The sequence below is a fragment of the Arachis ipaensis genome, chromosome B02, assembly GCF_000816755.2.
Source record: "Arachis ipaensis cultivar K30076 chromosome B02, Araip1.1, whole genome shotgun sequence".
NCBI classification, from domain to species: domain Eukaryota; kingdom Viridiplantae; phylum Streptophyta; class Magnoliopsida; order Fabales; family Fabaceae; genus Arachis; species Arachis ipaensis.
In genome coordinates this window covers 59,007,965-59,021,026 of record NC_029786.2, presented here as the reverse complement: position 1 = coordinate 59,021,026, position 13,062 = coordinate 59,007,965, and the positions used below count along the sequence as shown (strand labels likewise).

General features: G+C 33.5%; 1 protein-coding gene across 1 annotated transcript; it reads left to right on the top strand.

The window, feature by feature from the left end:
* LOC107625325 (cysteine synthase-like) lies at positions 7,408 to 12,045 on the top strand. The gene is made up of 6 exons (XM_016327943.2): positions 7,408 to 7,462; positions 9,441 to 9,449; positions 9,638 to 9,809; positions 10,067 to 10,202; positions 10,771 to 10,811; positions 11,701 to 12,045. Exons 3-6 carry the CDS (start codon positions 9,795 to 9,797, stop codon positions 11,896 to 11,898), a joined length of 390 nt encoding a protein of 129 aa, XP_016183429.1. The 5' UTR covers positions 7,408 to 7,462; positions 9,441 to 9,449; positions 9,638 to 9,794; the 3' UTR covers positions 11,899 to 12,045.

Below are 13,062 nucleotides of genomic sequence, written 5' to 3'. Positions count from 1 at the left end.
CACTTCTTTATAAGTAAATTTATTATTTCATATTTAATATTTTATTATTATTATTATATGAGTCATGCTATTTTGTTATTATTTCGAGTGATTTGCATGCTAACTCAAAACTTATTCATCATATTGTTGAATGAAATTTTAATAAGATTATATCAACATTTGAAATTTTGAATTAAACAATAAATAAATTATCAGTCTATGTATCAATATCTTTTCTTTTTCTTCTTTTTCTTTTTGTTTTCTTTTTTTTTATTTGTTTTTAATCTTTATCTCTAGAATAATTAGAGAATACCACTAACATAAAATAATTAGACCGAATTAAAGATAAATAAAGGAGCAATAGGTATTCGAGAGAAAAAAAAAATATAACAAATAAAAATTTAATAAAAGTTTATAGTTTTCAACAATTTTTTTTAGGAAAAGTTTAGGGGCCAGCAACTTTTGTGTTTTCTGGCCAGCACTTAACCATCAAAACAAAAGTAAGTGATTTTTCACCATTAGATGTAATCTCACACCATTAAAAATATTATTGATAGCCAATTGATGGTTACAAAACACCAAAATTGCTGGCCCCTAGCATTCCTCTTTTTTTAATTATTAGTTAGATTTTTTCATTACTTATTTGAACATTAACGCTTTTAAAATTATTAAAATGTATGTGCGTGAAAATTAATTTTTTTACAATTGTAAGTTGTAACACATCTAAAATTATTAAGTTATACAAAAAATATTTTTGAAACACATCCAAAATTATAAATCTAAAATCTAAATTTAAACATTAAAAATAAAATTAATTTTTTTATCAAAATATATCGTATTTCTTATTTTGTATATAATATAAATGAAATAATATTACATATATTTTGTTTACACTGTAAATAAGATAAGACACGAAATTAAAAATGTGTATATTTTCGTTTACAGTTTAAACGAAATACGTGAATAATTATGAGTTTATGACGTTTACAGCATAAACGAAATACGTAACGACAAATTTTTATTAGCTCTAAAAATATGTGCAAGCTTTTATATTCTCTACAAATATTTCACTACTCCTCTACCTTTTTCTTTCAAAAATAAGCCAAACTATTTAGTAGTAGTGGATATTTGGTTGTAAGTATGTATCATAATTGCCATATAAGAAATAATGATAATGTGGTGATATTTGAGTGTAAGAATTACATTCAGTTGCGTACTACGATGAGTAAGTTCTTTGTCGGAGTTAAAAAGTTTGACATTGAGTAGTGTCAGTGATAGCGGGAAAAAAGAGATTGGAAGGATGGGGTATAGGTTGTTAGCACCAATGAAAAATGTTGTTTTTCGTTTTCTTCTGTTTTGCTTTTATGGCGACGAGCATGTGTGCCTGATGTTTGATATCTATGGGAGAATCATGGCGGAACAAGTGATGGAGCTTTCTGCTGAGGTTGGTAATGTTAATGGCGGTGGATCTGGCCAGTCGGACTTTGTGCAGGATGACCCACCTCTCGCACCACCACCGCTACACGTTGCTAGTTCAGTAAAAGACATGGATGTTGATGATGAGGATTTAGAGGAGGAGTATGGAGCGGTTCTTCTGAAGATGATGACGAGGAGGAGTTTGTACCGGAGACTCTGGTCAAGTTATCACGTTGGTATCTTCTGTCTGTCCCGCACTCAATTTTGGCGTTGTCATCTATACCCACCAGTCACTATCATACATTGGATTTGGACGCGATACAAGAGAAAAATTCATTTTCTAACACGGGTGAAGACGAAAAACAACACCAACCTCAAAATCAGCTTCCCCGGCAATGTGCCACGCTACGTTCAGTCGATTGATGTATGCATCGTGATTATCGCGCGCGTGCCATAATCTTAAAGTAATTCGAAAATTTGATTAGAAAAGAATAAAAGTGGGAGAAAAGTTGAAGAAATGGATGTGATAAGCTATTATCAGCATGTAAACAATAACTAATAACAAGCACACATTGCAATTCCAGGCAACGGTGCCAAAAACTTGACGATGACCAAACATCAAAAGCATAGTTCTAAACCAACAAATGACCTGAATCAAAGTTTAATTTATTTGTCGCGAATGCAAATCAATAAAAATCGAGAGTATTAGATCTCGGATCATCTCTCAAAGGAATTGCAGTGAGGTGTGAGTATTATTGGTTATGAGAATAAGGGGGTTTTCAACAAGCAAGGTGGTGCGCAGAAATCGTGGTCTTTCATTCCTTGGTAACGGCGCTAAAAACTTAATACGCACGTTCATAATCTTAATTCTTCTTCACAACTTCGCACAACTAACCAACAAGTGCACTGGGTCGTCCAAGTAATAAACCTTACGTGAGTAAGGGTCGATCCCACGGAGATTGTCGGCTTGAAGCAAGCTATGGTCACCTTGTAAATCTCAGTCAGGCGGATTCAAATGGTTATGGTGAATTGATAATTAAAATATAATTAAAATATAAAATAGGATAGAAATACTTATGTAATTCCTTGGTGAGAATTTCAAATAAGCGTATAGAGATGCTTTTGTTCCTCCTGAACCTCTGCTTTCCTGCTGTCTTCATCTAATCATTCCTACTCCTTTCCATGGCAAGCTTTATGTAGGGCATCACCGTTGTCAATGGCTACTTCCCGTCCTCTCAGTGAAAATGGTCCAAAATGCACTGTCACCGCACAGCTAATCATCTGTCAGTTCTCAATCCTGCTGGAATAGGATTCAGTAATCCTTTTGCGTCTGTCACTACGCCCAGCACTCGCGAGTTTGAAACTCGTCACAGCCATCTCTTCCCAGATCCTACTCGGAATACCACAGACAAGGTTTAGACTTTTCGGACCTTAAGAATGGCCGCCAATAATTCTAGCCTATACCACGAAGACTCTGATCGTAAATCAGAAGGCTAAGAGATACACATTCAAGCTTGTTACATGTAGAACGGAAGTGTTTGTCAGGCACGCGTTCATAAGTGAGAATGGTGATGAGCGTCACATAATCATCACATTCATCATGTTCTTGTGTGCGAATGAATATCTTAGAGAAGAAATAGGCTTGATTTGAATAGAAAAACAATAGTACTTTGCATTAATTCATGAGGAACAGTAGAGCTCCACACCTTAATCTATGGTGTGTAGAAACTCTATCGTTGAAAATACATAAGTGAAAATAGGGTAGACATGGCCGAGTGGCCAGCCTCCCATGGAGGTCTAGAGATCTAAAAATGATCAAAAGATCAACCAAAGATTAAAAAAGAGATGTAAATACAATAGTAAAAGTTCTATTTATACTAAACTAGTTACTAGGGTTACAGAAATAAGTAAATGATGCAGAAATCCACTTCCAAGCCCACTTGGTGTGTGCTTGGGCTGAGCGTTGAAGCTTTCACGTGTAGAGGTCTTCCTTGGAGTTAAACGCTAGTTTGTAACCTGTTTCTGGCGTTTAACTCTGCTTTGCAACCTGTTTCTGGCGTTTAACTCCAGAATAGGACAGAGAGCTGGCGTTGAACGCCAGTTTGTGTCATCTAAACTCGGGCAAAGTATGGACTATTATATATTACTGAAAAGCCCTGGAAGACTACTTTCCAACGCAATTGAGAGCGCGCCATTTGAACTCTTGTAGCTCCAGAAAATCCACTTTAAGTGCAGGGAGGTCAGAATCCAACAGCATCTGCAGTCCTTCTTCAACCTCTGAATCTGATTTTTGCTCAAGTCCCTCAATTTCAGCCAGAAATTACCTGAAATCACAGAAAAACACACAAACTCATAGTAAAGTCCAGAAATGTGATTTTTATTTGAAAACTAATAAAAATATATTAAAAACTAACTAAATCATACTAAAAACTATGTAAAACAATGCCAAAAAGCGTATAAATTATCCGCTTATCACAAGGATAAGAAAATAAATTGCAAGAAAGTAAGGCTAACAACTAAAGAGAATATAAATGCTAAAAGACACACCTGAACAAGGATTGAGAATCGAAACTTCCTAGCCATGTCATTGACCAAAAACATGGCAACGACCTAGAGTTAAACTCATTTCGTCATCTCTAACATCAGAAGAAAGTCAAATAGGCATAGTCAGTCTTAATCTATAGGTCTTACTCATCAAACAAGAACAACTAACAATCCTTAATTACCAATCAGTATTGGACATCAACAACTCTCATGTACCTAACCATGACATGACAATTACAAGAGCAAACCCAATTAGTCAACCTCTAATGGTGAGATAAGTCAACCCGGCTAAATCAATCTCAATCCATAGGTCTTACTCGTTAATAAAAATAAGATTAATTAAAATTTCTAAATTAATAATCAATTTAGACATTAGTGACTCAAGGTCACCTTAATTACTCAATTTCAAGCCAAGAGTGTAAAAATCTACCCTAAAACTAAGAGAAGCATTTTCACAAACACTTGAAAGGCATAAAAGTAAAACATAGTAAAATTACAAGAATAATAAAATCTATAACTACCAAATGTCGGAAAGCAATAGCAACAAATAAAAGGAACAACAATAAGCATGAAAACATAAACTGCATTAAAGAAAATCAAAATCCAACAAGAATTCATAAATATGAAAGTAATAAAATAAAGAAAATAGCAAGTAAAACTACAAGAATTAAGATGCTAAAATAATAAAAAGTAAAGAAAACTAAATGAAAACAAGGATTAAAATCTAAACTAAGGAAAAAACTAAACCTAAAATCCTAATTTCTAGAGAGAAGAGAGAGCTTCTTCCTCTAGAATTCTAACCTAAAACATGGCATAAAACTATCCTAATTGCTCCCCCTTAATCCTCCTTGAAAATCGCATCAAAATACTTCAGAAATAACTTGGATTCAGCCTAAGAAAGCCCTGAAATTGCGACCCACGTGTTTACTTAAGTAAATCACGTGCTGGCAGTCATGTGTATGCATGAGGTATGCGTATGCGCAAATTAGCAAATTTCCAAAACATGTGTACATATGAGGCATGCGTACGCGCAACTTGAGATTCATGCGTACGCATAAGGTATGTGTACGCATGACCATGAGATGCTCCAAACTTCATTTCTTCATGAATTCTCTACTTTTGCATGCTTTTTCTTCACTTCTTCAAGCCATCCTTGCCTTCTAAACCTGAAATCACTCAACAAATACATCAATGTATTGAATGGAATATAAGTGAATTAAATTTAGTAATTTAAGAGCCTAAAAAATATGTTTTTAATCATTAAGCACAATTAGGAGAAATTCACAAAACTATGCTATTTCAATGAATAAATGCATGATAAGTTGATAAAATCCATTCAATTCAATCCAAAATTTACTATAAAATTGTGGTTTATCAATGACTCGGTAGAATGTTTGAGCTCGACTTACAAAGAACTCGGCCTCGAGTAGGGATATTTTTCATATCTTGGCCCACAACTTAGCCACAAGAAGATAAACCCCAACTCGTAAAGTCAAAACACGCTCTATCGGCTTACCCGACCTCATAACACTACAAAAATAATTAGTTTTAGCGACAAACTTTTAGCGGCAATAATACAATGGCTGCTATTTTTTTATTTAAGTTATGTTTTTGTGGCCATTATATATTTGCCATTAATGCTATATATTATAATAGTAATTATTATTGCCACTAAAAATATAAGAAAAACTATTTTTAATAAAAAATTTTAGTGGCCATAGTATTATGGTTGGTATTATTTTTATTAGAATATTTTTTATAAAAATTTATCAATTGCCAAACAGAAAGAAGAACAAGAACTATCCCACACCCCCTTTCTCTCACTCTCTGAAAAACCCAACCCTAAGCCCAGCCATTATCACCATCCCCATCGCCGAAATGTTCTCTTCTGAGACCATGGGTACCGTCGCATCCTTCTTATCGCCGCCGTTTTCTGCAATGGCAAGATCCGCTACCGGTCGCCATCCTCCACCGAGCTCCTTGACAGCTATACTGTCACCTCGCCATCGTCCTCCTCTGTGGAGCTGCCAGAACTCTAGCCATTTCCTCCAACGAGTCCATCGAAGAATACACCCTCACGCACCGCAAGATTTCACCCAATAACAGAGCCTCTAGCTTCTACGCCATCATCTTCAATGCTAGCAACTCTGGCAGCCACATTCACATTTTCCACTTCGCTCGCAATCTTGACCTTGTTCACATTGGCAAAGATCTCGAGCTATTCGTTCAGGTTGGTGATATCCTACCGATTTGCATTTTGCTTCACTAGTTCATACTAAGATTTGCATTGTATAAGCAATTTACACTCATTATTTTTTAGAATAGAGTTCAAAGCTCTTTGTTCATTGGAGATTGATGAGATTGTAAGAAATTTAAGATGAAATTGCCACAAAGAAATTAATCAACTGATTTGATGCTATAGAGATAGCAGTTAAAACTCAAATTCTAATAGTATCCATACTGTTAAAATGAATTTAATTTGAATACTTTAACTGCTCTTGATTGTTCTTGATTTAGGTTTTCATCTTCAGTTTCTCCGATTATGAGATTTTTGAATACTTTGTGATTTTTGCATCTTTCTTTTGTGTGTGTCATGCGTGTGCAGCGACTATAATTCCCGTGGTTCAGAAACAACACCAGTTTCTGGTGACTCTACCTCTATATAATACAACTGTTATGGAGTAATGGAGGTAACTAAATTAATGCTCCTTCTTTTTCATTCTAGATTTTTCACTGAAATTTGGAATATTGTCATTATTAGTTCAAGAATGTGGTGGTTTATCAGACAAAATCATCAAGTAGAGCTAATAGGTAGAATGAATATGCCTATGATTTATTATGTGATGACATTGTTGGAAGGTAAATAGATTTGTTTATACATCATCTATTTCTTCTGGTTTAATTTTTACTTATATTCTATTGTTCTAATGTACACCATCTAATTTGACTTTTATTTGCTCAAATTAAACCAGTAAAAAATTGTCTTTATTCTCTTTGTTGTTTTTAGCCTGAAGTTGTCAAGATCTTTTCTCTGTTAATCCCCCAAAAAAAGTCATTTCATCTTAAATAAGAGAAATTTTCCTTTGTAAAGAAAGCTTCTTTCTGGAATTTCATTCATGGCTATTGTGGGTAGGGTGGTTATTGTGGGCTGAGCAAAGTTTGTTCCCTTTCTATGTGTTATTAAATTTTGATGGGTGTTTGGGTTTGTTCATAACCCCAAGAGTATTCATGGGGTCCTTCAAATTTTTTACTAAAAGAAAGCAAGTTGATTCTGTAGAAGTCGAAACCAAGGGTCTCCTTGCCAAGGAATTAACTGTTCTTTATCTAATTGCAATTGGTAATCAATTCATTAATTAATTTTTTATTATTATTTTCATTCTTTAATTGATTGATTTGTTTGGATAGTGATCATACATTAGGTGTTGGTTCAACAATTGGTGCTGGAGTGTATGTTCCTGTTGGAACGGTTGCAAGAGAGGAAGCAGCTGCAGAAGGGAAGGGCAAAGTAGGAAAGGAAGACAAGGTAATAATATTATAAATATTATTATAACATTAACATTATTAAGCTTAGTTCATGATGTAGGATTTATGTCGGTAAAAAAATTCACAAAAATAATCACGTTGTAAGTATAGTTCTAAACCGACAATTAACCCTAAATCAAAGTTTAATTAGGTTATCACAAGTACAAACTTCAATAAAAATAAATTGAAGTATTCAAACCTCGGGTCATCTCTCAAGGAATTGCAAGCGGGTGCTCAATTATTGGCTATGGAAGTATATTTTGGGGTTTTTGTAGTAAGAGACAAGAAATGTAAATAGCAAAAGAAATAAGCTAACAACTAAGAAAGCTCTTGGCAAGGAATGAGAATTAGAAGTTCTATCCTCATTATCATCCTCAATTGTGATAAGAATTGTTTATTACTCCTACTTAGTTAACCTCTAACTATGAAGGAAAGTCAAGTGCATGGAATTGGCTCTTGTCCACAAGTCCTAGTCAAATCCTAGTGAAAGACTAGTTTTAGGGGCATTAAAGTCAACTAACAACTTCCAATTGTCAATCAACAAAAGACTTTGATAACTCAAGAGTCTCCAATTACTCAACTCAAGCCAAGAGGAAAAAATTCTAGCTCATAACTAAAAGGAACATTTTATCGAACACTTAAAGTGCAAAAGAAGTAAACATCATAAATTGCAAGAAATAAAGGAAGCTATAACTACAAAGGCAAGAGATCAAAAATAGGAAACTAAAGCAAATATAAAAAGACATGGAAATCATAAATTGCATTAAAAGGAAATGGAAATCAACAAAAGAGTTCATAAACTAAAATTGATAAAATAAAGGAATTAACAAAAGAAGTAAAATGCTAGAACAAGTAAAAGTAAAAGGAAAATTAAAGCAAAGGAGGAATGAGATCTAGATCTAAAAGGAAGAAAGCTAAGAACCCTAAATCTAGAGAGAGGAGAGAGCCTTTCTCTCTATAGAATTCTACATCTAAACTAAGTGTGTGTATGAATGAATTGGAATTCCCCCGTCCTCCTTCACTCCCAGCCTATTATCCTCGAATTGGGCTTGAAACTGGGCCAAAAATCAGCTCAAAAATCGCCCCCAACGATTTCACTTTAGTGAGGCATGTGCTGCTTCGTCATGCGTATGCGTCATCCACGTGTACGCATCGCTGGATGAGGCTCATGGTCATGCGTACACGTCAGTCACGCGTACGCGTCGCCTGGAAGATTGCGCGATCACACGCACACGTCATCCACGCGTATGCGTCGGCACCAGTATCTCAGATCTTCAATTTCTTGTATTCTTTCCACTTTTGCATGCTTCCTATCTATCCTCTAAGCCATTCTTACCCTATAATCTCTGAAATCACTTAACAAACACATCACAACATCGAATGGTAATAAGAGAGGATTAAAAACTAGTGATTTTGAGGCCTTAGAAGCACGTTTTCAATCATAGCACAAAATTAGGAAGAAATCTTAAAAACATGCAAATTGTATGAATAAGTGTGAAAAAAGTTGATAAAATCCACTAAATTAAGTACAAGATAAACCCTAAAAATGAGGTTTATCAGTTCATTATTAAATTCATCATCGTACTATTATCACTATATATGACCAGGTTTCAAGTTTTATTTATTATTAATAATGAAAAAGAGAGGGGACGGGGACTGTGTCTAACATGCGCGGGGGTTCACGGTGTCATCGGAATGTGGCGTTAAGCTTCAAATCCCAACGCACAAAAAATAAAAAATGTGAGAATTAACAAATCTTAAATAATTTAACATATTTAACAAGAATAAGAAAATAACAAAATTAGTGGCGGGACTAATATAATTTGACTAGTGTGATGATGATCATTATTGTCGCTACATAGTACATGCTAGTCTTGTGGCGAAGATTCTGACCGTATTTTGGTTTTGTTTGTTTCTTTTGCGTGGCGAATTATTACTGGCCGTAGATTCCTGTTCCTCATTATGCGTTTATTTCTCAGTTTATTTGGGTGAGTTACCTTTTTTTTAATATACTTTGACCACATGATGCATTTTGATTTACGTTACTGTGCTCAAGTGTGAAGTATATTCCCCCCCCCACCCTCCCGTGTATAGTGTGAAGTATATTCCCCCACCCTCCCGTGTATTGAGATTCAGAGTCTTGTCTAAGTTGAATGATTTTTCTCTAATAATGTAGGTATCTATGACAAGGAAGAGAAAGCGGCCAGAGCTTATGATCTCGCTGCTTTTTTATTTCTGTTGGCGGAAATAGCAGCTGCTCTTTCATCATTTTGTTATGCAGAACTTACAAGTCGCTGCCCTTCTGCTGGGAGTGCATATCACTCTTCATACATATGCCTTGGAGAAGGGTACTTTATTTAATTTTCTTCATTCTAATATCTTTTAAAATGTTTGGTTTATCCTTTTTGTTTCATTTCAATATAACTTAACTTTTTCACAGAAAACTATTTATGTGCTTTTATAGATTTAAAGATATAGTGCTAGAGTTTTCAAATTAAAATACATAATAAAGATGGTCGGACTAAAGAAAAATTGAGTGTATTTTATAAAAAAAATAGAGTGATGGAGGTTCTGATCTTGATAATTATCCTATCAATATTTGTAGTTTCCTCTTTTGTCCAAAAGCACACGCTTGCAGAAGTTGGTTAGCGGCACCAATGAGGGGAACAATGATGAAGTCTACATCCATGACATTCCTAGAGGACCTGTTGTATTTGAGATATGTGTCAAGTTCTATTATGGTATGCACCGGATTTTACTGGTTATTATAATAAAGTACATGCTAGCTAGTTTTCTAATGCTGTAAGTGTTCCAGTGATATGTTGTAAGTGGTGGAATTGATAAATTGAACTTAATGGGGGTTCTCATCTCGAATTTAACCTTCTTAGGTTCTCTATTTTGAAATATCCATCCTATATATTACAGGTTTGTCTTCTATGAAAGAACTGAATTTAGATTATTTATTCCTTATTTTCTTCTGCACTTCATGTACTTCCTCTTCCATTATCATTCAAAAGTTGTGCTTATTGATTGGGGTAAGATATAACATAGCAATTTTCACCACTTCATAAGCAAAATTAATTTACTATGATTACTAGCTATGCTTAATCTGTTAAAGTGTTAACCGGATTTTTCCTATTCTTGATTGTGGTCTATGTTTTCTCGATTGTAGCAATGTATGACGGCATATTCTTCTAGTTACACTATTTTCTCTCATATATTCTAATAGTATCCATCCTGTTATAGAATTTTATGTCCTTGTAATTAAGATGCTCATATACAACTCTAACATGTGCACAAATTCTTCAGACGATGTATGCTTTTATCATCCTACTTCTCTTGATTCCCAGGTAAATTTGGTTTATTTATAAACCTATGTTGTTGCCTAGTTATGACACTTATTTCTTCTTTTATTCTTTTTCCTTGTTATATGGATATACTTTAAATCCACCTATTGATTACTTAAACGTAGAACTTATGCTTGTTTATTCTTCTAATAGTTACTAGAATCAAGTAAAAACAAGCATTGAAATTCTAATGTATAAAATAAAACTCTTAATACATAAAATTGGCATTATTTGAAAATTGGTTTAGTGCAATATAATATCCAAACATTCTTTATAGAACTAACAATTAGTGGTTAATCTTGTTGAAGACCAAAAGGAATCAATTTATGGTCAACTTAATCTTTGTTTTTCTAGGCATTTCGACTTAATCAATTATGATAGAACTTTGTCCATTAAAATTCAAATTTTTTACCTTAGTCTTGAAGAATGGTCAGTTTAAGTTTCTTGGTTTTATAGTGCTCCTCTCAAGCTTTTGGTGCTGAATATCCATTTTAAATTGCAAGGTTCACCTTAGCTTTTCACAGAACCGCTAAAAATTTTACCTTAGCTTTAAGAAAATTGCTGCTTTTCTTTATTATTTTATTACTTTCTTTTTTTCACTGCCATCACTTTAATTCTGACGTATACAGTTATCATGAAGAAACATTCTATATATGTAAACCCAAATTCAAATACATGTTCTGTGAAAAGTTTTCATAACATAAAGATATTTGTTCAAGCTTGGAAGTGATTTTAACTTTGATTGAATGGTGTTATTGTTTATTACTTTCTGTTAAAACTGAGATGCAGAACTAGCTAGGATGTGGATTAATAGAAGATAGTGTTGGTTATTTAAATATATGATCTGATTTGTTTCTTATCTGCATGTGGCTCTTCTCATATTTTGCTGAAGAGTATTCCGATTGAACCAACAAGTGAAAATATTGGCATCGAATTAGCTTTCATGGCCGCAGCCAAGGGTTACAAGCACAAAATTATAATGCTTGCTTCAATGAGTCTCGAAAGAGGAATCACTTTGTTGGCTTTTGGGGATGAGTTGGTTGTGACAGACCCTGCAAAGGAAATGAAAGGAAGCCCTTCAGAAGGCTGAAGAGATTGTAGTTAAGACTCCTAATTCCTACATGCCTCAGCAATTTGTGTATATAATGTAGATTTATTCTTAAATCTTTTTTTTCTTGTAGTATTTATGTTGTTTAAATTTGTATTATACTTTATTACATTTCAAGAGAAATTTGTGTATAAATATTTTGAATTTAATGAAAGATTTCATTTTGTACTAATTAATTTTAGTATATTTATATTATGTACAATAATAATAATTGTCGGTAAAAATAATTTGAAATTTTAGAAAAAAGATAGGTTGTTATTTATAAAAGAGTGAGCATAATTAAAAAAGTTTTAAGATTTTAGCGGCAATAGTAATGGCAACTAAAAGTGAATAACATTACAATTTTATAATTATTTTTAGTGGCCATATAAATTACCGGTAAAATGGGTTTTGGCGGCATTAGTAATGGCCACTAAAAGTAAATAACATTGTAATTTTAGAATTAATTTTGGTGGCCATATAAATTGCCAAAAAAATGACCGCTAAAACTTATATAATTTTTGCGGCCATTAAAAGGTTTTTACCGGCAAATGTTATAATTGCCGCTAAAACCTTTTAGTGACAAAGTATAAGACGGCTAATATCTAATTGCCGGTAAATATATTAGCGGCTATTTTTATTGCCGCTAAAAGCAAAATAAATGGCCACTAAAAATGATTATTTTTGTAGTGTAAGTCCGACCTGGTACTCAGAACCTAACTACTCCTACAAACATGCTTATGTATTATCTCAACAACTCCTAGATAAAAGAAAAAAAATAAGCGCCCATCAAGAAAGGTGGGTAAGTTATAGAAAAATAACATATCCTTCTACTATATAAATACCCTATCAAACTCACACGTATCTCTCAACTCTAATATACTAAAAATTTTGCCTAAAATTCTTGCTAACTTAAGTAACAGAGTCTATTGCACATAACACTTCCAAATTTTTCCGAAGAACTTGGACAACATCACTCCATCGAAGGAGACGCCGAAACATCTCATTAAAAGGAGGTTGGACCTCATGTTAGGGCCTAAAGCATACTGGTTTCAGGTAAGTCTCAGAACAAGTCACTATATATTTGTGTATAAATACATATATAATTTAACTTATTTTAATGTGTATTTTATATTTTGATATATATATATATATATTTTTGATCTT

What these genes read in the sequence shown, in the direction of transcription:
- LOC107625325 (XM_016327943.2), top strand. An exon ending in ATGTGTCAAGTTCTATTATG is followed by an intron (nt 10,203 to 10,770) that starts GTATGCACCGGA and finishes CAAATTCTTCAG; the next exon opens with ACGATGTATGCTTTTATCAT. An exon ending in CTACTTCTCTTGATTCCCAG is followed by an intron (nt 10,812 to 11,700) that starts GTAAATTTGGTT and finishes ATTTTGCTGAAG; the next exon opens with AGTATTCCGATTGAACCAAC.